The sequence below is a fragment of the Acinonyx jubatus genome, chromosome E1 (assembly GCF_027475565.1).
Source record: "Acinonyx jubatus isolate Ajub_Pintada_27869175 chromosome E1, VMU_Ajub_asm_v1.0, whole genome shotgun sequence".
Classification (NCBI taxonomy): Eukaryota; Metazoa; Chordata; class Mammalia; order Carnivora; family Felidae; genus Acinonyx; species Acinonyx jubatus.
The window spans coordinates 23,418,497-23,444,762 of record NC_069397.1 but is presented as its reverse complement, the minus strand read 5'-3'; the positions used below and the strand labels follow the sequence as shown (position 1 = coordinate 23,444,762).

General features: G+C 38.7%; 1 protein-coding gene across 19 annotated transcripts in view; it reads right to left on the bottom strand.

Moving 5' to 3' along the window:
* Positions 1 to 26,266, bottom strand: part of ACACA (acetyl-CoA carboxylase alpha) — a 279,058-nt gene that overhangs the window by 136,363 nt on the left and 116,429 nt on the right. For all 19 annotated transcript variants that reach the window (XM_015078426.3, XM_053212303.1, XM_027034321.2 and 16 more), the window contains 13 exons: positions 25,182 to 25,263; positions 24,638 to 24,783; positions 23,638 to 23,788; positions 21,801 to 21,935; positions 21,292 to 21,438; positions 20,766 to 20,954; positions 19,988 to 20,088; positions 19,208 to 19,296; positions 14,220 to 14,344; positions 6,839 to 6,952; positions 5,226 to 5,339; positions 4,144 to 4,233; positions 2,242 to 2,360 (listed from right to left, as the gene is read on the bottom strand). In XM_015078426.3, the coding sequence (XP_014933912.2) occupies positions 2,242 to 2,360; positions 4,144 to 4,233; positions 5,226 to 5,339; positions 6,839 to 6,952; positions 14,220 to 14,344; positions 19,208 to 19,296; positions 19,988 to 20,088; positions 20,766 to 20,954; positions 21,292 to 21,438; positions 21,801 to 21,935; positions 23,638 to 23,788; positions 24,638 to 24,783; positions 25,182 to 25,263 (1,602 nt within the window). The remainder of the gene's footprint in view (positions 1 to 2,241; positions 2,361 to 4,143; positions 4,234 to 5,225; positions 5,340 to 6,838; positions 6,953 to 14,219; positions 14,345 to 19,207; positions 19,297 to 19,987; positions 20,089 to 20,765; positions 20,955 to 21,291; positions 21,439 to 21,800; positions 21,936 to 23,637; positions 23,789 to 24,637; positions 24,784 to 25,181; positions 25,264 to 26,266) is intronic.

Genomic DNA, 26,266 nt, shown 5'->3' with positions numbered 1-26,266 from the left:
ATATAAAACCTTATAAAACTAAATTCAAGTAGCAAATCTATGATATGTGAAAAGGCTGTACTCTAAAATTGAGTATATTGTTCTGTGATTAAATCTGATGGCACATTTTATACTCCGAAACTAACAAAAGGACTTTACATCTAACAAGGCATTGGAGCAATGTTAACATTTTTCTGGTTTTCACAAAGATTATTTTTACCTTTCCTCCTTTACTTGTCCTTACCTGCACCTTTCCATCACTGCTGCTGCTGCTGCTACTAACCCAACAGTTTATAATTTTATATACACATAACCAAAGAAGATTTGAGACAGAAAACAGGATCACAGTTCTGTTCAAGTCTGGTCTTTGGCTATTGGGATGTGTAAACCTTAGATGTCGGGAGGGGCAAATAACCATGTTTTGAAGCCATAACAGGAATAACCAAGACTCATACCCTTGAGATGGAAAGGTGAATAAGATTTCTTAACAAACAGTTAAGAAGCATTTCTCTCATTTTCCAGTCTACTTTCCTTCACGAAACTGGACACGTATCCTCAAATAACAAAGTAGGACAGGGAGAGCAATTCAAAAAGACAAGGGGAGCAATGAGGAGGGAAGGAAATCCGAAGCAGCTCTGCAGCCTGACTACAAATCACTGCCCACAGGGAAGAGGCAGTAGAAAGCAGGAAGAAAAGGAGAATGTCCTGAGAATTACAAAGAGCATTAAGTATAGCATGTAGTTCTCTACAATTATTCAAGGAATGCGGGAGAAGAAAGAAGACCGAGTGCTGAGCCCATGTGTGCTGTGAGTACCTCGCCGCTCACTGAAGGACAACCATTCGTTTCTAGAAAATGAGATTCTGAAATCCATGGAGGCAAAAATGTACCGAGAGATGCCTGCTAAATCAAGGATATATGCTTTTCTCTGCCAGCCATAAGGTATTTTTGAGGTAGAGATGTGAAAGGATCTTCTGAGACAAAGAAGAGAAGTACTTTTTCTGAAGATGTGTCCGCTCATCTGCTGACCTCTGCTGGATCAACAGTGGCATCCAGTGGCCAAAAGTCTCAGCACAGACTTCTTTGTCTCTAGGAAGGGTTTCTATTGCTTTGGGTGAAGTGGCAATTCAGAAACAAAACCATTTCTGTTGTCTATAACTAAGGATCCCCAAAGACACAGTACTTTGTAATACAAACTGAAGAACCAAAGGCCATAAAGAAGAAATGGAGGGGGGCAGCTTAAGATTAGCTGTGGTATTTATATTTCCTGTGGTATTACTAAAATGAATGAAAATACAGGAGGGGATGAACATATCTGTGGGTGGGAGTAGGTAGGTTTTCACTGCATCAGAATACTTTAAAAATAAATCAGTATACAACATATTTTTATTTTAAAACGAAAGCAAAACTGCAACAAATTTCCATGTGCACATTTTATTTCTTAAAGGACTTAGGAAAGAAAAAATAATGGAATTAGCCTGGTTTAATTAAACAGTTTATTCAAATTTCAGTTTGCACCTGAAGTGTGATTTTTAAAAACTGATTTGATTTTCAGCTGCTAAATTCAGATGTCTGTTTTTAGGGAGAGAGCAAAATTGGCTCAGGTATAGCCTTAATGTATAGCAAATAAATAGAAAGGAAAAACATTCCACCCAAGATATTTTCACGTTCCAACTGCTTGACTTAAACTGCTAAAAAAGCGATTTTCTGGCAAAGTTCCAGTAAGTAAAATGCCAGTAAATTATCACTTAAAAAAAAGAAAGAAAAGAACTATGTTTCCTCAGTGACATAATACAAGCAAACATGAATGATGGAGTAATCTTAAAATTTTTATCTTACTTATATTATATTTCATCTCTCCAGGTCAAAGATAAGAAAAAAAAAGTGGGTACCAAGAGGCTCTTCTCTCATGATTTAAATCTATTCATTTTTGGGGCGCCTAGGTGGCTCAGTCCATTAGGCATCTGACTCTTGATTTTGGCTCAGGTCATGATCTCACGGTTCGTGGGATCAAGCCCCATGTGGGACTTCATGCTAACAGCACAGAGCCTGCCTGGGATTCTCTCTCTCCCTCTCTGCTCCTTCCCTGCTTGCACACATGTGCATGCACTCTCTCACTAAAAATGAATGAATAAATAAATTTGTTCATTCTCTGCTCTATATTTCTAGCCAAAACCAAAAACCCATGGAACTGTCACATACATTACTCTCAACTCTCATGATAGATCTGGCTGGCTCAGATGCACATCCCAGCTCAAACTCACCTGTTTGGATGCGATGTGGGCAGCATGAACTGGAATTCCACCACGCAGGTATTGTCCTTAAGCTGGCGATGTTGGACGCTGTTAAGTTCATAGGCAATGTAAGCCCTTCGAACATAAACCTGGTTAAAAAGTAACCCTCAGTAAATACACTCCTTCAAAAACAGAAACTAAAAGATGGTTAGCCAGGAAAAAGATAGTCTTGAGAAGAGGGATGCAATGTAGAAGGAGGCTCTGTACATAAATAACTTGCTTTAATTAATAAAGCTGCAGTCTTAGGGCACCTGGGTGGCTCAGTTGGTTGAGCGTCCGACTTTGGCTCACATCATGATCTCACAGCTCGTGGGTTCGAGCCCCGCATCAGGCTCTGTGCTGACCACTCAGAGCTTGGAGCCTGCTTCGGATTCTGTGTTTCCGTCTCTCTCTGCTCCTGCCCCGCTTGCAATCTGTCTCTCTCTCTCTCTCTCTCAAAAATGAATAAACATTAAAAAAAAAAATTTTTTTTTTAAGTTGCAGTCTTAAAACTACACCCTTGACTATAAATGAAAATAAAATTAACCTGCCTCTGCTGGACACCTCTGGCTGGGCCATAAACCTTTCACGTGAACCCAAACTTAGGGAGAAGGTTTGATCATTAGTAAAAGAAAGCATTATTTCAGTAGAAGGTAAAATCAAGCAGTGAGAAAAATGAGAGGTACTGATCTGAGCCACCTGAGGAGTGAAGGCAGAAGATAGAAACAACTGTTGTACAGTTCAACTCATTTACTATCTTGTATCTCTTCGTTTTGTTGTCCCACTACTCCAAATTATTTTAGATTATTTATAACCCGCCAAACCCTAGGCAAAAGCAGTAAGGCATAATTTGACATAACATCTCAAACACACTAACCTGACTCAAGAGTTAAAGAAATAGCAACAGGTTACATCACAGCAAAAACCGTAAGTGTGACCTTGTGCACTTCACAGCCAATTTGCCATGCACATAAAATGCTAAATGCGATTCTATCATCATGTGAGGTATATAAGGAGATTTCTCATTAAATGACACGGAAGCACTCTAAGATACTTAGATATTTTTAAAATTTGGTATTTACTGAGTAGGATACATTCCATTCCATCCACAGACTACAAATAAAAAGTAAGCCAAAGGAGCTTGCAACAGACTGCAGTGATGTCATATTACATAAAATCATCTAGAACACTCTTCTTCCATCTTCAAAAAACATCTACCTGGCAATTTATAGCCATTATTCAGGGCCTGCAATTTTTGTACTTAATGAGGTAGTGTGCTGGAAACAGAAAAGCCTTTGAGCCAGATTGACCTGGGTTCAAATGCAAACCCTTCCAATTATTATCTACATAAATGTGGACCAGTCACAGTCAACCTCTCAGGAGTCTCACTTTCCTTTTGCTTCATGAAGTAATTGTAGGGTTAAATGAGAAAAGCAGTAAAGCAACTAAAACACAGTTTGTTATATGTTATTACTTTCTTTCTCATGACAAAATATTTCAATAGAGTTGCTTAAAAATTCAGAATATAACTAAAAATCCATTTTATTTGGCCCAAATCACAAAATGGTACATGTTCTGGTCAGCCATATATTTTTTCATTTATTGTTTTATATGAAATCCTAATTTATTCTGAAATGAGAGAATTCAAATACTTGGAAAGTAGAGACTACTGAAAAATGCTGGCAGCTATTTTCCTATGATTGGACAAGTGGTGATTAGTTCAGCTGAAAACACCTGAGTAAAGCAAGCATTTGTTTCAAAGGAAAAGAAGACTCTACTCTTTAGCACCAACCTTAAGCCCAAAGAAAAAGGACTGATACATTAGCCAAGTGGACAGAAGAGATCAGCTAGAAACCAAGAAAAAGGTGATATCACAATACTTTGAAAACTTACCTCCAGAGCTGCCATCCTCACTACCTGGTTACTGTGATAGAAGAAGTTTGGTAGGACATCAAAAATAGATGTTTCAGACAAGATGAGTTTCTGGAAGGTACAGAGACAAGCTTAAGCCATTACATCCAAAAGGGAACAATTTCAGTGGACAATATTTAGCATTTTGAAGCAGATAGAGTAACCTAAGAATTCTGTCTAGGAATGTCCTGTATAAACTCACCTTCTTTGTGCCCCAGCTTCCTCAGCTACGAAATGGGGGCGGGGGGGGGGGGGGGAATGACACCTATCCTCATGGGTCTGTTGCGAGCATTAGAAGAATGAAAATATGTAAAATTCTTAGAATAATATAGTGACGCATCATATGCTAATATTAGTGCTAAAGACCATAATTAACAGCCTTCCTGACATATATCTGTACTCAACTTCTTAAATACTGTCTCAATCCTCCGCTATGGTAAGCCACAGATTTGGACCCCAGTTGAAACCCTATATTTCAACTATTAACCAAATAAACAAAAATATCCTTTCCCCTTTTCTAGCTTCCCCGGAAGGAAATCTGACAGAAAGCCTGAAGATTCCCTTGGCTAGATAGAACAATATTACTCTTATTTACAGGTAGAAAAACAAAGTCATTCCTGAGAAAATGGTTCTGTCTAAAAAGTAATAGTCAAGGTCCTTTCAATTAGTAGTAAAATTAGCCAACACTCTTTATAAAACTGGTTCTGTATAAAGCTTAATAGTAAGCATTATAATAAGATAAAACTTAAATGACTTAAGTGGCTTTGTCTCTAGAAGACTAACAATTACCTGTTTATACATCTGATTCAAATACCAGACATCAACTAGTGCTACCACTTAATTCTAGCCTAGAATACTTTCTAGATAAAAAGTACAAGAGATAGAGACTTCATTTTTAAGCTAAATCACAATTATAAAAGCATTTTTATGAAAAAAACAACATTAAGTATAAATCATTTTATAAAGTCAAGGCATGAAACTTCATTTCAGATTGATTAATTGAACCAGGCTTAGGAATAAAGTGGACAAGAATGCACAGTGGTAGAAAAGGGCTTTATGTATACCTGCAGGTTCTCAATGCAAAACTGATGTCCATACATGTCAATAGCTGAAAGGAAGATAGACTCTACTTGGTTATGGCGAAGCTCATATGATGGCAAATGGGAGGCAATAAGAACCTAGAGTGAGAGCAAAATAAGAGGCATAAGTTCCTGAGGGAGTGATTATTCTAGCCTCCTATTAGGCAGCTCTGATACAAAAGCAATAAATATAAATCTGTAAGTGCAGGCATCAAAGATAAAACAGAGACCAAGTAAAACAACTTCTAGGTCCTGTAACATACAGCCAATGCCACCAATACTGCATCTCAGTTGACTCTCACCATGATTTGCGTTGTGGGCAATTTCCCACAGGGGGGCAGGGGGAAAGCAGAGAAAACAGCTTCAATCAAGTTCCCTCAGTGCATGTGATTTACCATTGTAAAGCCTCTAGTCCTGGGGACTGCATGACTAGCTGTTAATTGGGAATCAGGTCTGGCAGGGAGCAGCTGTGGGGAAGGTGGATGTCACAGAGCAGGGCTTTTGCAACTCTGAAGTAGAAACAAAGACTAGGAAAAGATGCTCTGACAGCCCCAAGTACTCAATATCAACAAGGAGGTATCGGGATGTAACACCAACGCATGTGAGGGGCAGAGAGAGTGAAAAGCAGTGTCACAAACAAACAGGGACACGGTAGGACCTGAATACTCTCAGCAGGTCACTGAGAGGTTCAATAACTTTGAGCAGTTCAGTGACATGGATACAATTGTAGAGAAAGCAGAAGGTCACTGAACAGCTTCAAATGCTGCTTCCTTGTCAATGCCCCGTGCACTGAAACACAAAGGGAGCGCCACTTCTTGGCTTCCCTGCTGAAACCTTTTGGAATGGAAATGAAGACTACAGGGTGAAACTAACTGGACTTCTCTGGGGTTGTTCTGATTGCTAGCACCTAAGATCCACTGCATTATCTTTCTGCTTTCCACACTTAATTTTTTCCTACACACTTAAAGTTTTCACTTGCTTCTAAGCTCCCTTTGGGAAGTGAAAAATATTGAGTTTATTGCCATCCCTTAGTTTCCTTTCCCCCACATGACCCTGGTTTACTATCATAAGGTGATTAGGAAAGTCAGGGAATCGTAAGAGAATTTTATCAGGGGGAAAAGACTTCTATTTTAAACAGACTCAACATTAATGTTTTCCTTTCTCTTTAAAAAAAACATACTACGTGGGGCACTTGCATTAAACATCCAACTTTGGCCCAGGTCATGATCTCACAGCTTGTGAGTTTGAGCCCCCACATCCGGCTCCGTGCTGACAGCTCAGAGCCTGGAGCCTGCTTCTGATTCTGTGTCTCCCTCTCTCTGCCCGTTCTGCTCATGCTCTGCCCACCCCCTTTCTCTCAAAAACAGAAACAAACATTAAAAAAAAAAAAGACAATCTGTTAAAACTACAAATTCTCTCTCTGAAAAACAAATAAATAAACATTAAAAAAAAAAAAGACATACTACGTGAAAACATTTGTTTTGAGGGCCGTGAGAAGATGTACATAGAAAATTGTATGATCTGTGTCAGGAGATTGAATAAAAAACTCATTGTATGAAAACCATTTCTCCTTCAAGATAATCAACACATGTCCTTACCTGGCGTGCTCGAAGTGCCACTTTGGCATTGGTGGTCTTACTGAGTTGAGTTAGCTCTGTGAGGATATTCAGCAGCTCATCAGTGAGAGTAGGGTCCCGACCACACAACTGATCCTAATTGTTAATGTGAAAAAATATATATACATCCACATTAAAAAGAACTGTGGATAGAAATTTGAAATGGGAAAAGGGACTAAAAAGAAAGCAAACAGAGCTGGATTAATAAGAAAATGCAAACTTCCTATTATTTGTATCCCAAACAATGTGTACAGAAGACCCAAGAAGAAGCCACTGCTGAGAAGCCCAAATTCCTCAGGCATTCAGATTCAAAGTTCCTAGTGAATTTCTTTAACATTATACTTTTAACATGCAGAAGAAATCATCAGGGACCATTAAAAGGGGCCAAGGGATTCTGAGTAAAAAACAACAGATGATGCCTCCAACTTTTAAGAGGTTTTAAATAATATAGGGACTGAGTCAGGCTTTCCTGTTCCCTCTTCCACTTTTGGAAAGAAGGCAGAATAAGGCAAAAGGAACCACTCCTGGTGGTTTTCATTCCAAACACCAATGTTCAACATCCCAGGAGGGTGCAAAACAGAAACACAAGAGCAAATTATTCATTTATGAACACACACTATATAAAAACACTATCTCATATGTTGACAATTCTATTCCTGAATCATTTATCCTCTTGCTGTACCAAGAATCATTCCACAATAACTAAACATGGTGAATCCTTAGATGGAGTAGAGGAAAAAACCAAGCTACTACTATACAATCCATGGGTTTACTCAATTGGGCCCTTCCTTTTCTAAAAATTAAAATTAGTTAAGAAAAAAAATCTCTATCTATTTTAAGAAAAATACTTCTTCTCCAGTGGAGTATTAGTTCATTCCCTAAATTCATCCATTATCCATGTAATTTTCATCTAAGCTGAAAAAACTGCAAATGTGGATTTTATAAATAGCTGTCCTTTTTTTTTTTTTTTTGAAACGTACAGAGTTATTTATAGAGATTCTAAATACTAGGGGCGCTTGGGTGGTTCAGTTGGTTAAGCGTCTAACTTCAGCTCAGGTCACGATCTCATGGCTCGTGAGTTCAAGCCCTGCATCAGGCTCTCTGCTGTCAGCGCAAAGCCCACTTCGGATCCCTCCCCGGCTCTCTCTCTTCTCAAAAATAAATAAACATTAAAAAAAAAAATTCTTAAACAATACCACATAAAATATATACCTTTAGGCATAGTTCCCTCTACTTTGAGTTTGAAATAATTGCTTTTATAATGTGAGTTTTTATTCTCCCTCTACTATAAATAGGACATGACAGATGACCAGATCCCAAAAGGCTTCCTGTTGCTGCCTTTTAATTTTCTTCCTTACCTTGATTATCGGCCTTTTTCCTGAAAAGCCTCCATTTCATATTTAACTTTCTTCATCTCAAAGGATACTCTTTATGGTCCCTTTACCACAACAGTATAAACAAAAGCTTGAGACTTTCAGCTTTTGGGGCAGATAGGCATTTCCCAAAACACCTCTTCTACAACCCCTACTGCCTTCCACACCACAGGGTAAACGGTTTGGGAGTACTCAGCACCACTATGCTGGGAAGAAGGCTTCTCAAACATTTTAAAGCAGGAAATACCTCCTGGTCTCCAATCCACCCACCAGAGGTCTGCTCCAAATATCCAGAGTCATAAAACACATGATGGGATTTATAGTTAAGGAAGTGCAAGTACTGTTTTCACATGCTGAACACAGTAAATTCACTGATCTGAGGGGGAAGATTCACCTGTTTGGCACACAGAAGTCACTGATCTGAGTGAGGAGGAGAAAGTGGCCTATCAAGTGACTATAAATCCAGGGTTCGGTTGAGCATGTGGTCATAGACCAGAGGGCCTGTTCAACCTACCCTAGGTATTAAGAGAAAAAAGGAGGGAGAAAATGCAACTAAGCTACATCTTTTGTTGAGATCTAAGGAGCGAAATAGAATTTCAAGGAAATGTACAAAATCACCAGGGACAAGACCACAGGAAGACAGAAGAACAGACAGATCACAGTGAATAAGGAAACCAAGATAAGGTTTTTCTATTAAATCCCTCTTTTCCTAATGTTCCTAATAGAGAAAAACATTCCTTTCTGAGGTACTTCCTCCACCCATCAGAATGTCCCATTGAAAGATCTAAAAACCTAACAGGTGTCCTGAGAAGTAAAACTCAGCTACTCTGCAAAAGTCCAGACTAAAGTCTCAACATCTAACAACAAAAACCAACATAACAAAATAAGAACACTAGCTACCTACTTGTATCAGACATGACAGCTTTGGAATGTTTTCCCTTGAAAGGAAATCCAGGTTTACCTCTTGGGATTAAATTAAAATAAAGAAATAAAAATGGAGCTATCTTCTTGCCTAACTATAGATCATGTTCTAATTTAAAATAATACACAACACCACTTTTTAAAAACCCATTTTTTTTTCCTTTTATCTTTCCACTATGAGAGAAAAGGAGGGAGAAAAGAGGTAGGGAAAAGGAAACAGTATCTGAAAGAAAAGGGACCTATGGAGACTTAAAACAATAATCGGGAAATAATTATTCATTCATAATCACCAAGCGACAACCTTTTTCTGGGCTCCTTGTGATAAAGTACAGAAACCAGGCCTTTCTGGGATGTAAGTAGCAAATATAGTATCAATAAACTACTACATCCATTAGTTTATCCTAACTTGGATATTTTCCATTCAAATATTATTTTGCCCATTGTCATCATGAGCACTTAGAAAAAGATTGGCCGGGGCGCCTGGGTGGCTCAGTAAGTTAAGTGTCCGACTTCAGCTCAGGTCATGGTCTCACATTTTGTGGGTTCAAGCCCCGCATTGGGCTCTGCGCTGACAGTGCGGAGCCTGTATGGGATACTCACTACCTCTCTCTGCCCCTTCACCATTCGCTCTTTCTCAAAATAAATAAACTTAAAAAAATTTTTTTAAACAAGAAAAAGATTGGCAATAGAAAATTAAATGTAGGGGCGCCTGGGTGGCTCAGTCGGTTAAGCGGCCGACTTCGGCTCAGGTCATGATCTCACAATCTGTGAGTTCGAGCCCCGCGTCAGGCTCTGTGCTGACAGCTCAGAGCCTGGAGCCTGTTTCAGATTCTGTGTCTCCCTCTCTCTGACCCTCCCCCGTTCATGCTCTGTCTCTCTCTGTCTCAAAAATAAATAAACATTAAAAAAAAAAGAAAATTAAATGTAGAGTAACCTTCTCATCCCTTTCTTGTCCTTGGTCTGGACAAGAAAGACCAGGTATGTTCAGGTCCTAAAAGAAACCACCAGACACTGAAGACAATTCTACCTATCAGAACCAACAATCCGAAGATACAAACATCCAAAAGGAAGTTTATGGCCCTCTAGACTAGAAGCAGGCTTCCTTTGGGAGGCCCAACATCACCATCTAATTCTGGTGAACATTTTATAACAATGAGATTAAATGGTGACTCAGTCAGCAGACGTGTTTCCTCAATATAAAGAGGTTTTTTTAATGAGCCTACCTGCCGAGTCTGGGATTACAGGTTACTTGCATAAATCTGCAGGCCAAAGTGAAAATAATTATTCAGTAATGGTTAAGATTGGTATCACACATTTATTTCTTGTATTTATTCTTAACCTGGATGGTGGCTAACTGCAGGGAATATTTCTGATGTACAGAAATATAATAAATGTGCTTAAGTGTCAAAACCATAACCAAAGTTATGCAGCTGACTGCCAGAAGAGCCCAAAATAATCCAACTTGATCTTAGCAACCTATGATTTGAAGACAATTCAGAATGGAATGTGACCGAATGTGTAATGCTCTCAAGACATTAACAATTGTTCAGGTAGGTGAGGCACTAATCCCAAAATCAGTAATGACTGGTAGCTTCTTCCAGTCACAGCTGGACTTTTTGTAATTCCAAGGATGTCATAGGACAGGTTTAACAAGAAATTGTTAATATCACCTGTATTCAGTAAACTAGGCCTCACTAAGACACATAGGATAAAATTATTTGCAGTTATGTTAAGAAGAAGAAGAAGAAAAGGCTCCCAGTTAAAACCAAATCAAGGTTCACAGGCATAGCACTACTCATTAGGAAGCATGGTTTACATTACATTCATGTGGACCATACCAGAAATAACATATAAGTAGTGAGGGGAGGACTACTCAGCATCAAGATGGCTATGGAACATGTACTTTGTTATCTGGACAGCTATAAGAATGTTGATTATTTTTATTGGTGCCAAATTGCCTAATTTGGCTAGAGTCTCTTTAACTATCTCTAAGTAAACATAAATAGTATTTCCAAGCTTTTTCCTATGAAATTGAATTTGAGAAGTAAAAAGAATTTTCAAAAAATACATTTGGTCTTCTAGACTTTGGTTTTAATCGAGGCACCGTGTTCCTCCAAATGGACTTTTGCATTTTACTTGATATTCTGCTTTCCAGATAGGGTAAAAGATTAGAACAAATTTGCTCAAGAGGCAAGTTGCCTGAGGCAAGCTACTACTAGGCAAGCTGTGCTAATACCTGGAGGGGATGAGGGGTTCCTTGAAGCAGCCCACATTTCATAACACTGATTCACAGAAGCCTGATTGTCTTGATCCCTCCCTCTAGGTTCAAAAGCCCCAGAAATCATCATCTAGCTCAGCAAAGCACACCATCAACATTCCTGCTTCTAGAAAGCAAAAGATTGAAATGCCGGGCACATAACCATCAATCAGGAAGCCAAGGTAAGCAAAGAAAGGGGAAGTGGCAGAGAACACAAGCTGTGGAATTCCAATGCTACCATGTCCAGGTGGTATCTGTAAAAGACAGTGAGACCTAAGGAAAGAGTGATCCAAACCAGTAAGATAGCTTTTATCAGCTACCAACATTCATGCAGATGTAGGATGGGGTGATGGCAGTGAGACCCTGCCATTACCAAAGAAAGAATGAGGAAACCCACACCTGGTATCCAGCAATATCACATTGGAAAGGAGCACCTCTCAAGCCTTCATTCCGGCTGCACATGACACGGCTACCTGGCTCTCAGCTCAAGCTGAGAAATCAATTAACTTCTTGATTTCCAAGTCTCTAAGATGAGGTGAAAGCAGCTGATATTTCAAAAGAAACTCAATGATATGAAAGCCTATAGATCCTACTATATTTACTGAGTTTTGGTTTGTTTTTTTAAAGAAAAATGTGAAATGCCAAAATAAAGAAAAGGACAAATCCATCTTTCTGGTTCACATCTTCAACCTTTCTTCTTCTCCCCCTCCTCCTCCTCCCCCCCCCCCGCCCCAACTCTTCCTCTGCTCACCGTCCTATGCATCCAAACCCAAACACTAATAACAGCTCTTTTCTCCAAAGAGCTCAGCCTGTTGGAAAGAAAGTTTGGGCACTATCCATGCAGGTAAGAAGTAATCAGGATGACAAGGTGGGGAAAAAAGAACAGCAGCAAGTCAGAGTCCCATTGGCTTCTGCCTGTCCTGACTGGCAAAAGCAGAAAGCAAAGCCTCAAACCAGTTCTCTGACAGGCCCCAACGCCTCTGCAGCACCCCCCGTGTAATTACACACTTGAGTGACTGGACTCTGAAGAAAATTGAAGGCCTGAGCTCCGAACAGCTGCCATTTTCTCTCTCCATCACACCAGCGTGATTACTTGAGAAATGAACAGCCCCGGCTCAAAGCTACTCCAGAATTCTCAGAGGAAATATGGCTCCGTGTTCCAATAATGAGATTCTTAAGGCAAGCGTTACTTACAATCACTCCGCAAAAGGAGCGAGCCGAGCCCCTATATCTTACAAATTAGAATTTAAGAAACCCAGCGACAGTCTTGGACGATCATTACTCTTCTGCTGCTCCAAGGATTCTGGGCTTTGGTCTATTTTTAGTGCAGAAAACTGTTAAGTCCTTAAAAAGGTAATCATAATAAAATGAAAACTCACCATCATTAGCTCCCTAAAAAGGCAAATACACCCCCTTTTAGGTCCAAACTGAGAGATTCTTCCACTCCCTCCTCATTACCCTTTTCTGCTGCAAAGTCTTGTTTTATCCAAATGAGAATTAGCAATCCTTATGTTAAAATTAAAAAAAAAATCTAACTAGTCACAGATATCTTCCTTCTTTTGATTGAAAAAAAATCATCAAATTACCATAGATAATAGCACTTCTTCGCTGAAACCTGTCACTTGGGGAAGTTGAAATATTTTATACTGCTGATATATATTTTTTTCTTTCAAATGCATCTTCTGATTTCCCCACCATCTAGCCATTCTATGGTAGCAAAGGTAATGAACTCTCCTTGTGATTATGTTTTTAAAGGTAGCTATTCTAAAAAAAAATGTTATACCCTTGAGAGTTAACCAGCTAGGCAGACATGAAGTTGTGGCACTGTTGTTAAACACAAATGTGAGTAGGTAGTTTCCCTTTATTCTAAACTATGGAATAAAAAAACAGCAGTGGCAATTTATAGTTTTTCTTTTTACCCCTCCAAGAAGAAAGAATGGAATTAAGGTACCAAAAATGTCAATTCCACAAAGGGACAAGAGAGGAAACTCTAGGAGTAAAATGGTACTTTGGTCCCCCAAAAAGGCAAAAAAGGCAGCCATAAGGCAGCTGTTCATGGGTTGGGGACTCTAACAATAGTCCTATGAAATTCTGATTCTAAGAACTAACTCAATCAGAAGAATCTAGGAATGAAGGACTTACATACTGTGTTTAAAAATCCTTAAGTTCACAAAAATTCTACCCACTGGTCAAATGTACATTAATTCTATTCACATTCTCACCTTTCACTCCCACTTTCTACTAGCTCTCATAGTACGAGGTTATAGGGACAAAAGCATGCATCCACTACTATTACAAGAATCTGAGCTTGGAGTTCTATGTAAGTAAAACAGAAAGGGACCAAAGAAGATGCAGAATAAATTTAAATTTCTTTGGTGTGAGGGGCAGTACTGGATTTCTAACACTGTTTTTCATTCTTACATTTTGGGACGTAATAGCCACTGCTGACATTCATGGAAAAAACAAGAGTTCTGAAGAAAAAGTATACTGGCTAAATAAGACTCAGTTTTAAAGCTACTGTCATGAGTGACACCAGGAAGCACAAGGCATCTCTCAGCAGAATCAAGAGATTTGAGTTCCTGTGCATGATTGCATGCATAATAGCCACAACAATCCTTTCCTGACAGGAGTAGGTTCCTTCAGGTCAAGGACAGAGGTAAAGGTGAGAAACCATTCATCTACAACTCAAGCGCTATTCATGCCAAAATTACAGGAGACAAGAAGCTTTTCCTCTGACCACAGAACTTCAGAAGGAGAAATGTTTTCTCAACAACATCAACCATCCTTACAGGTTCTGAAAAATGGTACTCACAATAAGCATTGTGACCAGAAGATTCTTCTTGGTGACTTGAGCATGAGAGAAGATATAGTTTAGCACAGTGTTCATGTCACTCTTGTTCTCTTCTCGAAGGGCAAACACACATTTGTCATAGTGACCTGCAAGCAGCAAAAAGAACTGGTCCTCATCTATGGTTGAGTGTTCACATTTACATGCCATTTGTTTGTTTGTTTAATGTCTATAATTCACCTGATAAGCAGTGAAACATTGTAAGAATTTTCTTGGAAAGGGGCACCTGGGTGGCTTAGTCAGTTAAGCGTTCGACTCTTGATTTGGGCTCAGGTCACGATCTTGTGGTCGTGCAATGGAGCCCTGTGTCAAGCTTTGCACTGGTGGTGCAGGGCCTGCTTGGGAATTCTCTCTCAAAATAAATAAAAATTTAAAAATTAAAAAAAAAAAGAATTTTCTTGGATGGATTTATACAGAATTGGTAATGAGGTTTAGTAAAAGAAATGCCGGTAGGAGTCAGGCAATCTAGTGCAAGATCTGGGCTCAAAGCCTAGCTGTATTACCAATTTCCTATGTGCTTCTTGGCAAATCGCTTTCCCTCTCTGAGCATCATTTGCATCCCCCACCCCCCCAAAAAAGGTAGAGGGAAGGTTTGTCTTAGAGACTGAGCTGTTGGTGGTAATTCCAATCCTCACCCTTACTCTAAACTCTCATTTAGTTTCCTGAAATGATTTCCTTAGAAGAGAGGATTCTGTTGCTTAAAAAGAAATGTCAATACCATTAAATTTGATGATCTTTAAAGTCTGCCCCAGCTTGAGATTCTGGCTTCATGTCTGACTCACTGAAAATGTTTCACCCTAACTATAAGGAACAGGTTTTTGTTTTTGTTTTTGAAGAGGGGGCAGAACGAGGGTGAGACTCCCAAGCAGACTCCATGTCCAACGCAGAGCCCAACTGGGGGGGGGGGGGGGGGGGCTCAATCTCAAACCGTGAGCTGAAATCAAGAGTTGGATGCTTAACTGACTGAGCCACCCACGTGCCCCTAACTATATGGAACAGTTTTAGCTCAAAAATAAAGCAACACAAACTTATCAATATCTGTAAGGGGGATGGTTGTTACCTCTGAAATCAACATTTTGCCCTGTGAATCCATGAAACAGCTAAACAACACCTAGCCATTCCAAATCCAACTAAGGCATAGATCAAGGAGAACCTTGCATTAAGTCAAAAGGTCTGCAGGGAGAATACAATTATGTACATCTTCATTGGCCCTTCATAAGGCCACCAGGGGTAGGTTAGTTCTGGCTAGGAAAGCTATGTTTTGCCACAGAAACATAAGGATCAGGTTTACTGTAGTGATATCTACCACAGCATAGAAGTAATATTCACTTTTTCAGAAAACAGCTTACTCCAGAATTGAATTTCCAAGCAAAGGAGAATTAGTGTTTGAATAGTCTCAATCAAGGTCAGAATTTTAGGAAATTATGAAAATACTAAAGGATTATCATCTCCATTCAGATTCCATTTTAAGTTACAAACCAGAACAGTTCGACTGCATTACTATGGATTCCTAGAATACTGAGTACATTCAACCAGGGTAACTCGGTTCTGTTTTAAATATTAAAGATAAATATGAATTTTTGTCAATATGAAACTAAATATATCTGAATAAAGAACTTAATTCAGATATATTTGAATTAAGAATTGACAATTTCATATAAGACCTATTTAGAACAAAATGGAATTAGTTGTCCTATATAAATTCATACTTTTCCCAACCAACACTTAACTTTGAAGGCACAACAGAAATATATCTTGGTAAAGGGAATTACTAGAACAAGGACAGATAAAAAGAATATTTACCCAGGGAAAAGACAGCAGAGACACTAAGCAGAAAGAAAGTAATGACACCACATTTTTAAAAACCTTTTGTTGTGAGACATACATACAGCAGAATAAATACCCATATAACTACCATCTATCTTAGAACATTTTTAATTATCTTTGAAGGATCCTATGTGCTCCCCCTCAGAAATACCTACTAAGCTGAATTTTATGTTACTCACTCTTTTGCTTTTCTTTACATTTATTCCATTTACGTCTCAACATTATGTTTGTGAAACACAGCCTTCTGTTCATATGTATAACTTGGTTCCTCAACTTTCATTGCTGTATAATAATCCATTGTAGGAATATACCAGAATTCAATTATTTATTCTACTTATGTAATTCTAATGGTTTCCTATTTTGCTGTTATGAACAATGCTGCCAATAAATAGTCCCATATGTCTCCTTACAAACATGTGTAAGAGTTTCTCTAAAGTTTATTATCTAAGAGTAAAATTGTGAGGTTGAAGAATACATAAAACATTCAACTCTATTAAGTTCTGACAAACTTTTCCAAAGTGGTTTACACTTTGGAAATTTGCACTGTTACTTACAGAAGTAGTGAAAGATGATTTTTTAATTTTTGCCAATCTTATTGTGTTTTTGGCTTTCTCTAATTAGCAATGAGATTGCACATCTTTTCAATTTGTGGATCGTTTGTATCCTTCCTTTTATGAATTATCCTTTTATATCTTTTGCCTATTTTTTTTTTCTTTTGCCTATTTTTCAAAGAAGTTGTCTTTTTACTTATTTACTAACCCCTTTCATTATAGGCGTAGGTTTTATAAGTACCTTCTCCCACTTTGTGGCTTATGTTTTCAGTCTCTTTATGGCATCTTTTCATCAGCCTTTTCCTTTCTAGTTTACACTAGACGTGTGGTTTACACTAGATGTGTGTCTTCCATGACAAATCCTTCCCTACCGTGAGGTCATACGGCTATTCTCTTAAAAATTTAGTAGTTTTGCCTCTTTAGAACATGTTTAAGTCTTTAATTCATCTGGAATTGACTTCTGTGCATACAGTTTAAGATAGAGATCCAATTTCTTTTTTTGGTTTTGGAAATAAATAAGCCATTGTAGTAGTATCATTTAATGAGAAAGAAGTCTATCCTTTCCTCATGATCTAAATGCCTGTTCTGTTATAATGTAAACTTTCATATATATGTGGATGGATCTGTTTCTGGGCTACTATGTTTCATTGGTCTATTAACTTTTCCCTATACCAATATCACATCTCTTCATTAATAAGGCTTTAGATTAAACCTTGATATTTCACTGGAAAATCCCTCCACCTTGTATTTCTTTAGAAGTATCCTGGTTAGGGGCGCCTGGGTGGCTCAGTCGGTTGAGCGTCTGACTTCCGCTCAGGTCATGATCTCACAGTTTGTGAGTTCAAGCCCTGCATCGGCTCTGTGCTGACAGCTCAGAGCCTGGAGCCTGCTTCGGATTATGTGTCCCCCTCCCTCTCTGCCTCTCCCCTGCTCATGTTCTGTTTCTGTCTCTCAAAAGTGAATAAATATTAAAAAATAAATAAAATTAAAAAAAAAAGAAGTATCCTGGTTATTTTCAGACTTTCCTTTCATATAAATTTTAGAATTAGCTTGAAAAATTCCATGAAGATACCCTACTAGGATTTTTACTGAACATCAGTGAATCTGCAGATGAATTCCAGGAGAATCAATACTTTGCAGGTGTACACTCCAATCTAAGACCATGATACTTATTTAGATCTTCATTACTGTTCACTCATAATTTTCTTCAAAAAAGGCTTGTACATTTTTTATTAGACTTATTCTTTAGTGTTCCATATTTTGGGTTGCTATTTTAAATGCCGTATTTTTCTAAACTGCTTTTCTAAACAATTGTACTATAAAGACACACAAAATTCAATATACATTTGAATTTTGTATTCAACAACCTTTTTAGACTTTAATTCCAACAATAAATATGTGGATTCTTTGAGCTTTTCCAGGTAGATATCATACATATAACAGTGGCAGATTTATTTCCTTACTCCTTTCCAGTCCTCACACCTTTTAATTCTTTTTATCTTATTGCACTGGCTATGACATCCAGTATGATGCTGAATAGAAGCAGTGAGAGCAGGTGCCCTCGTCTTATTCCTGTCTTAAAGAGAATGCTCTCAACAATGCTTTCAATTTTACTATTATGCATGAGGTACCCTACAGATTTTTTGGTGGGGAAACTTTATATGTTTAAAGAAGTTCCATCTTATTCTTCATTTGCCAAGAGTTTCTCATGAATGAATATTAAATTTTGTCAAATATTTTTCCCCCATATCTTTAGGTGACCATGTTTTTTCCTCTTTGAATCCCTTAGATAATAAATCACATTAGTTGGTTTTTCCAATATTAATCAAGCTTGCATTAGTAGGATAAAGACAATTTGGTTGTGATGTGTTATTTTGTATATACACTGATGGATTTGGTTTGCTAATATTTACTTGAGGATTTTTGCTGGTTATGAGTGGCACAGCCGTCCTTTAAAAGATGCAAAAGGAAGCAAAATATGGAAGATGTTAAGTAATATTTCTAATTATGATGTTTCACTGCCACCTTGTGGCAGGAAGCAATATCAGCAGTATGTAGCTTTTAAAATCCTACCTAGAGGTATTTCACATTTAGAGACTTCATACATCATTTAATGAAGCTCTTCAGAGAAAGCCAGGGATAAATTCCACCTAAATGATACACTGAATAGTACTGGAAAATCTGAGCCTTTTTCACATGTCTGCGGTTCAATCCGTGGATTAGCTGCCAAGAGGCAAGCTCTTCAGATACAGTTTTTCAATTTCAGCCTGGTCATGACTCAACCAACTCTCACTAAACAAGGTCAAGAAGACATCAACAGGGAATACTAATCTCTACTAGAAAAATTATCTCAGCCCCTTCCCAGAAGGCACACCAGATTCACAATCTCATCAAGCTGTCTTTGTTGTTCTTTCTTTGGCACTAGTGGGACAGGGAGGTTTAGTTTTTAAGAAAGTGGTGACAGGGCAAGAGTTTGTTAATGATAGGTGTTAGTGACAGGATGAACTGGCTCTGCTGCTGCACAGTCCTACAAGGAAGCTTTCTCAGAAACAGAGTCCTCAGGAAGAGGTTTACCATTCTGGAACTGTGTCTCTACTCGCAGGTACTGCCGTAGCAGATCCATCACAACAGCCTTCATGTGGCCTCGGATGCCACTTCGGTACCTAGGCAAGCAGAAAAAATGTCCACTGAAAAACCTGACAGGCTAATACTATTAGAATAACAGACTATTTAAATAAGCCCAGAGCTTAAATTCTAAGCCTCAGAAATCTACCTATAGACAAGAGTTTTTGTGGGGTTTTTTGTTTTATATAAAAGGAAAGAAAAAAAGGAGAACAAAACAAAACCAAAAACCACTTGACAGCCCTACTGAACAACACCCTGGTTCAGTTCCCACTGCTACGTAGAAATGATCATTATACTCCTGAAATGGCTCAGGGATATCTGAAAAATTTATGAGCATCTTAGAGTTGAAAATGTTCTGTGAATGTTCCTTCAGTCCAATAGTTGGCTATGGAAGCTAAGAAGAATGAATGTCTTACTTGGGCTTGTGCCAGAAGAAAAATTAAGAGTTTCATCAAAATTACCAGGAAAAAAAAGCAATGACATTTCTATGCTTTAATAATTTACAGAAAGATGGAGAACACAAAAGTCATCAGAAATATTTTAGCTCACAGTCCTAAGATATTTAGATACCTAAGGTATTTAGAAAATACCTATATTTCCCAAGACACAAGTGCTTTCTAATAAGTCAAACCTGAGATAAATCTCTTGGTGCGTACTTAGAATAAAGGAAGGTATGGGTATGAACAGGTCTGGGAATCCTGTGTATCCTGGGAATCACATTAACTTTACCTCTGTACCAGCTGGACAATGCTCTGAGTGTTCATGAAGAAAACTTCCCGTTCAGATTTCCGGTTCAATGTAGCTGCATGGCTATCTAGGATGTTGGCAATCTAAAGAAGAAAGAGGAAAAAAATGAAGCCAAACCCAACAAAGAGACCTAAAGCATTAGCCTGTGTAGCATCACCACCAGTAATCTTAATTATAACACAAAAATTTCCATCTTTCACATGCTGGGAGCAGCTAGAAGTTACTGGGCATAGTTTAGAGGCTTGTGTTAAATAAGCAAGCAACTTTTATTTCTTTTCACACTTTCCTAGATGAACTAATGAGTGTAACACAAAAGCTACCATCCTACCAGAAGCCCTTGACAGGCAAGATATGTTTACAGTCAAGGTTCAAACTTTATTCCTCACTTGCCTACCTTAACTCTCTACATGTAAATTAGCTTCACAGGCAAAAAATAAGCATGCTGCTGGGGTAGTAAGAAGTTGCTGCTAATAAAACTACAAATATCCCTCCACTTTAAATTCACAAAATTCCTCTAATTAGGGCATAGGCCCAAGAATAAACCTCTATTAAGTAAAAGATTTTTTCTTATAATCACAAATACTTTTACACTTCACATATAGTATTTTATTGGGCTTATATCCTGAGACACATTTGTGAAGGGCACAATACTTAAGACTGCAAAAGCACAACATCCAGACAGAGGATCCAAGCAGGAAGGAATCCCACAACATGAACTCCAGAACTGGTAGCTAGTAGAGAAATGTAACTCTATAAATACCTGCTGGCTGGGAAACTGACAGAGGACTGATGTGATGTTGCTGGCATACTGAGCCATTTCCTTCTTGATAGACTTCTCCACATTCGGGGGAATACGGCCAGAGACACTGGTCATGATATCTTGCAATTCTAGGAGAGGCAAGGAGGGATCTCTGAGGGTCTTCATCAACCGCTCTACCCAGTCTTTTACCTGAGAAGGAAATAAGATCCACACAAAATTAAAACCATCTCCAAAATAAAGTGATATATCTGGATTCAGTATCATGCAGTATTTACTATGAAACTATAATATAGGCATCTAACTCTGCCCTCATTCTCTGGTTTAAATCCCAATTAAATGTGAAGTCAATGACACAGATAAGCAGCAAGGATTTAAAGACTCCACATCCCACAACTAAAGGTGAGAGAGTTTCAGGCCAAACAGCTTTCTTTTCCTCCCTCTAAAAAAATCCTTGTGTGATTTTTAAACTATCTTGGAGAACAGTACCCTATTTGTACACCCTTTCCCCAAGAGAAGTGATTCATACCCTGCTACTAAAAAAAGGATCTGGAAGGCAGTATCCATTCATTACGTTGACCAGATTATCCAGGACATAATGGAACACTCGATGGAGCTTCTCGCCTCTCAGTGCTGTGCTCTGGATCCGTGGCAGACTACCTGTGTGAAGCTCAGCCTGTCAACCCCAATGAGAGATCAAGTCACCCACTACCTTTTAGTCAGGTTACACATACACACTGCAACTTAGAGTCATCATTCAAAACCAAGACATCTCTTTACCATACCCAGCTACAAGGAGAGAAATCAATGGAAGAATCATCAGAGGAAATCATAGAATCTTAGTATCATAGTAATTTCTGCAAAATCTAGTTCCATAATGCTATAGGCACAAACACAAGGCATGAGATCGGGGGGGGGGGGGGGGGGAGCATAAGAAAAAACTAGCAAACTACGCATTGAAATCATCTGCCCCTCCAAACTACCCCTACCATGTAATCAACTCTTAGAGAGCAATATTAAAAGTACCCTCCTACTTACCTGTTGGACCTTGCTGGGGTTGTCTAACTGCATTTTGGCTATCACACAGCCAGGGTCAAGAGCTGCTCCAGGCCGTTTGACATAATGGATACAACCAGACTCTGCTGCTGTTAAGGTCATTACCATCTTCATCACCTGTAACAAAAAATAAATAAAATTACAGCTTAGACTCTCTTTACAATGAATGATTTAAAGAAGCTAGTTTTCCCTTCAACGTCTAAGTCTACCTATCTAACACTATCTCTAATTCCATCCAGAATAATGAGAACCTTGAAATCTCCAACAAAGTAGAAGGAGGGCAATTAGAAAATCTCAGGACCTAGCTTTAGGGATTAATGACAGCTACCAACATTTCTTGTTTCTAATGTTTAAATTGATTTTGCCATAGTTTGTGTTTTACTTGTTTTATACTTAGACTTGATTAACAGTTCAGCCTCCTTATACCCATGATCTAGGTGTTGGTCTGTCAACCAAAGATACCCATGCCAAAATCTGAGGGTCATTCTTTACTCTTCTTTCTCCCTTATCTACCAATTACCAAGCCCTGTCAAACTTCTCAAAAATCTTCCTCTCCAACCATGTCTTTGGTTTAGGCCCTCATCGTACCTGTTCTAGAGTACTTGAAAAACCTCCCAACAGAATTCCCTATCCTCTATACATCTCCAACGAGGTCACTAAATACAATCATTCTACAGCCCATATCTTGTTGTATCCGTTGTCTATGTAAAATCCTTTTATGACTCCTCACTGCCTCCAGGGGAACCTAAACGTCTTAGTGTGTCTCATAAGGTCCTTCATGATCTCAAGTTATGATGACTTACTTGGCATGTTTGCTTGGCACTTCCCATTAAACCTTAGCCAATTCTCAAGCAATATCGATGTACTTGCAGTTCCCTAAATATACTATACTCTCTTCTGTGCCTTTGTACACACCGTTCTTCCCTTTAAACATTTGTCCTGCCCTTCTTCACCTCGTATATTACTATCTACCTTTTAAAGAATTTTCTATTTATTTTAAGTTTATTTATTTTGAGAGAGAGAGAGAACAGAGAGAGGGAATCCCAAGCAGGTTCTGCACCATCAGCACAAAGCCTGATGCAGGGCTTGAACCCACAAACTGCAAGATCATGACCTGAGCTGAAATCAAGAGTCAGATGCTTAACAGACTGAGCCACCCAGGCACCCCTAAAGATTTTTTTAATGTTTCTTTATTTTTGAGAGAGAGAACATAAGTGGGGGAGGCGCAGAGAGAGAAGGGACAGAGGATATGAAGTGGGCTCTGTGCTGACAGCAGGGAGCCCAACATGGGGCTTGAACTCATGAACCACAAGATCATGACCTCAGCCGAAGTCGGATGCTCAACTGACTGAGCCACCCAGGTGCCCCAACTATCCATCTTTTAAAAGTAAGCTCAAAGTCCCCTCTCTTTCAGGAGGTCCTCCCCTACTATCCACCACATCCACCAGCTGCACCCCAATTTGGGTTAAGTGACCCCCCTGCACTCTGTGCTTAACTCTCTCGGAATTCATATTTCATTACTTGTCTGTTTTGTGGCCCCACTCCACCTATCTTTATTTTTTTTTCTTTATAACCAACCGGTAAGCACTGTTGTTGCCCAGTATCTATCTTTGGAGCAAGAGATTCCTCATCTGTCCGAGAAAAACTGTGAGCTTTTTATTTGTTTTTAAAATCATGTTCATAAGCCAATTAAACCAACTGATGCTCTTTACTTTCCTTTTCTTTTCTGTTACTCTTCAGTCCTAGTCCATCCCAGCAGATGCTTTCCCCACCTTCCCCCCACCCGCCCATGCCCTGAGAGGCCCACCGCCACACTGACCTCAATCTCAGCATAGCACTGGCCAGAAAACACATGGCCTCCATCCTCCACAATATACTGGATTAACTTCCCAGCAGAAGGTGAGCGCATCACTGAAGGGTCATTTTCCTTCTCAAACACACAGGTCTTATTGCCAATTGTGATACGATATCTAGGAGGTAAGTAGGAGTATGTAAGCCAATAAATAAAGCACCTTGGGTTGTAAAGGAGAATGTCAGAATAATGTCAATCTGAAATAAAACAAAAACACAACAAAAAACCCACAACCCTCCTTCCTCAAACTGGAAACTTTATTCTGTATACACACAGGAAAACAGAACATTCATCCCATCTTTGCTGACAATGCACACAGACAAAATCTCCTTCAATAAGGGTCAAATTATGGTACATCTGTATAATGGAATATTATATGACCATTGAAAAGAATAGACAACTCTATTTTAAAAAAAGAACATGAAGATGATGATGATATAATAACTAACAACTAATAACAACTAATAATTTCTTGAATGCTTATTATGCCCCAGGCAATGTTTTAAGCACTTTACATATGTTAATTCATGAAACTGTCGCACTAACGTTGAATAACTGGTGTTGAACGGTCTATGATAGCTGTTAAAGGAAAAAAAGAAAGTGCAGAACAGTATCTAAAGGTTATTTTTACTTGTGAATGTATGCAAAAGAAAAACACAGTATGTACATATATAAAAATTATATATCCACATAAAATTTCTGCAAAAATAAACTGTTAACAGTGGTTGATTGAAAAGATGAGAACTTATTTTTCATTCTCTACTCACATCGGAGTGGCAGAGAAACAGTGTTTTTAACTGGAAATAAACACTTTTGTACTCTTGAAATCTTTGTTAAGTACATGTACTATTCTTTTTTATTTAAAAAAGAACACGCAAATAGGCCCTGAAAAATCCCCAGAGCTGGTGACTACTGAGAGGAAAGGTTGATACAATGACCAGCAAATGGACCTCACACAGTCCCTTACCTATCCACTTCCTCCTTCATGTATGTGGTATAACTGCTGCCATCATAGGATAGGAGCAGCCCTCCATCACTCAGCCGATGCACATCTACTTCTACACATGAGCCGTTCATGATCACCACATACGAGTTGGGGGACTGTCGAGTCACCTGTTGGGAATGAGAACCAGAAGGGACAAGTCAGTGTGTCCCTTCCAGGTGGAACCCCAGACAAAATTTCAGTACCTTAAAGATATAGGTAAGAAAGCTCTGTCAGAGAGGAAGGTGCTCTTAGCATCAGTATCTGTGGGCATGACTCAGCCCTGTTGCAAGCTCATAGGGTGACCCTAGACGCTTTTCCCTAGTCTGGTTATTCTCTGACTCCTGATCTCTTGGCTGCATATGTCACATTGAAGGGCACTAAAACACTGACACAAATGACTGTAATTTCACTAATACCCTATCCTGCAGTAAACCAAACATTTCCCCCATATCTTGACCTTTAAAGAAAACAAGCTAACAAAGAAAGACAAAAAGTAAAGTGTAGTCTTCAATTGGGTTCAGCATACCTTAAGTACATATTTGACTCCCTCATAGATAAGTTCAACATCTACTGTATTCAGAAGCGTATGAGCAGGAAGAACTTGACCCCTGAAAGAACAACAATGTGAGACACATCTACTCCTAGAAAGTTCCAGAAGTTCATAAGGAAATCTCAAAGGTTATTAATTGTAGCACTTCCTAGAACATCAACACCAGAAGCAACCTAAAGGACCATCAGTAAGCAACTGATACATGAATTATGAAAAAGCCTTATAATGAAATATTATACAGCCATCAAAAAGATGAAAACATTTATGTACTAATATGAACTACCCTCCAAATTATACCATTAAATGAAAAGGGTAAGTGAAATTGTGAACAGTTTCAGAGTATGCTACTATTTGTGTTTTTAAAAAACAGGGGGTTGAGGGGGCTCCTGGGTGCCTCAGTTGGTTAAGCATCTGACTTCGGCTCAGGTCATGATCTCACAGTTTGTGAGTTCGAGCCCCATATTGGGCTCTGCTAACAGCGTGGAGCCTGCTTCAGATCCTGTCCCCCCTTTCTCTGACCCTCCCCAGCTTACACATACTCTCGTTCTCTCAAAAATAAATAAACATTAAAAAAAATAGGGGGTGGGATGAAACAAATATTACGTGTATATGCTTATATATATTTATAATATGTCTGGAACATCACAGAAAAAACTGGTAACATGGGTTGACTACAGAGAAAAAAACTAGGTGGTCAAAGAACAGACCTAAGAAGGAAACTTTTCACTATCTACCTTTTTTGTGCCTTTTGAGTTTTGAACCATGTGAATATATTACTGGTTATTATAAATAAATAAAATTAAAACTTAATAAAAGATAAATGCTCCACTACAATCAACCCCCATCTGCTCTTATCAACTGGGACTTCATTTGGGGTAGTAAAAGAAAAAAAAAAAGGGCAATAGGCCATGGCTGGGTTCAGGGGAAAGGGAAGGACATTGCCAAGGAGGGAAATATTATCAAGAAAGATTTTTGACAACAGAAAAAGGGAGTGATAAAGCAAGTGAGGCAAGAGGTAAATAACTGATGAATCTGTGCAAATATAAAGAGGTTATTTGTAC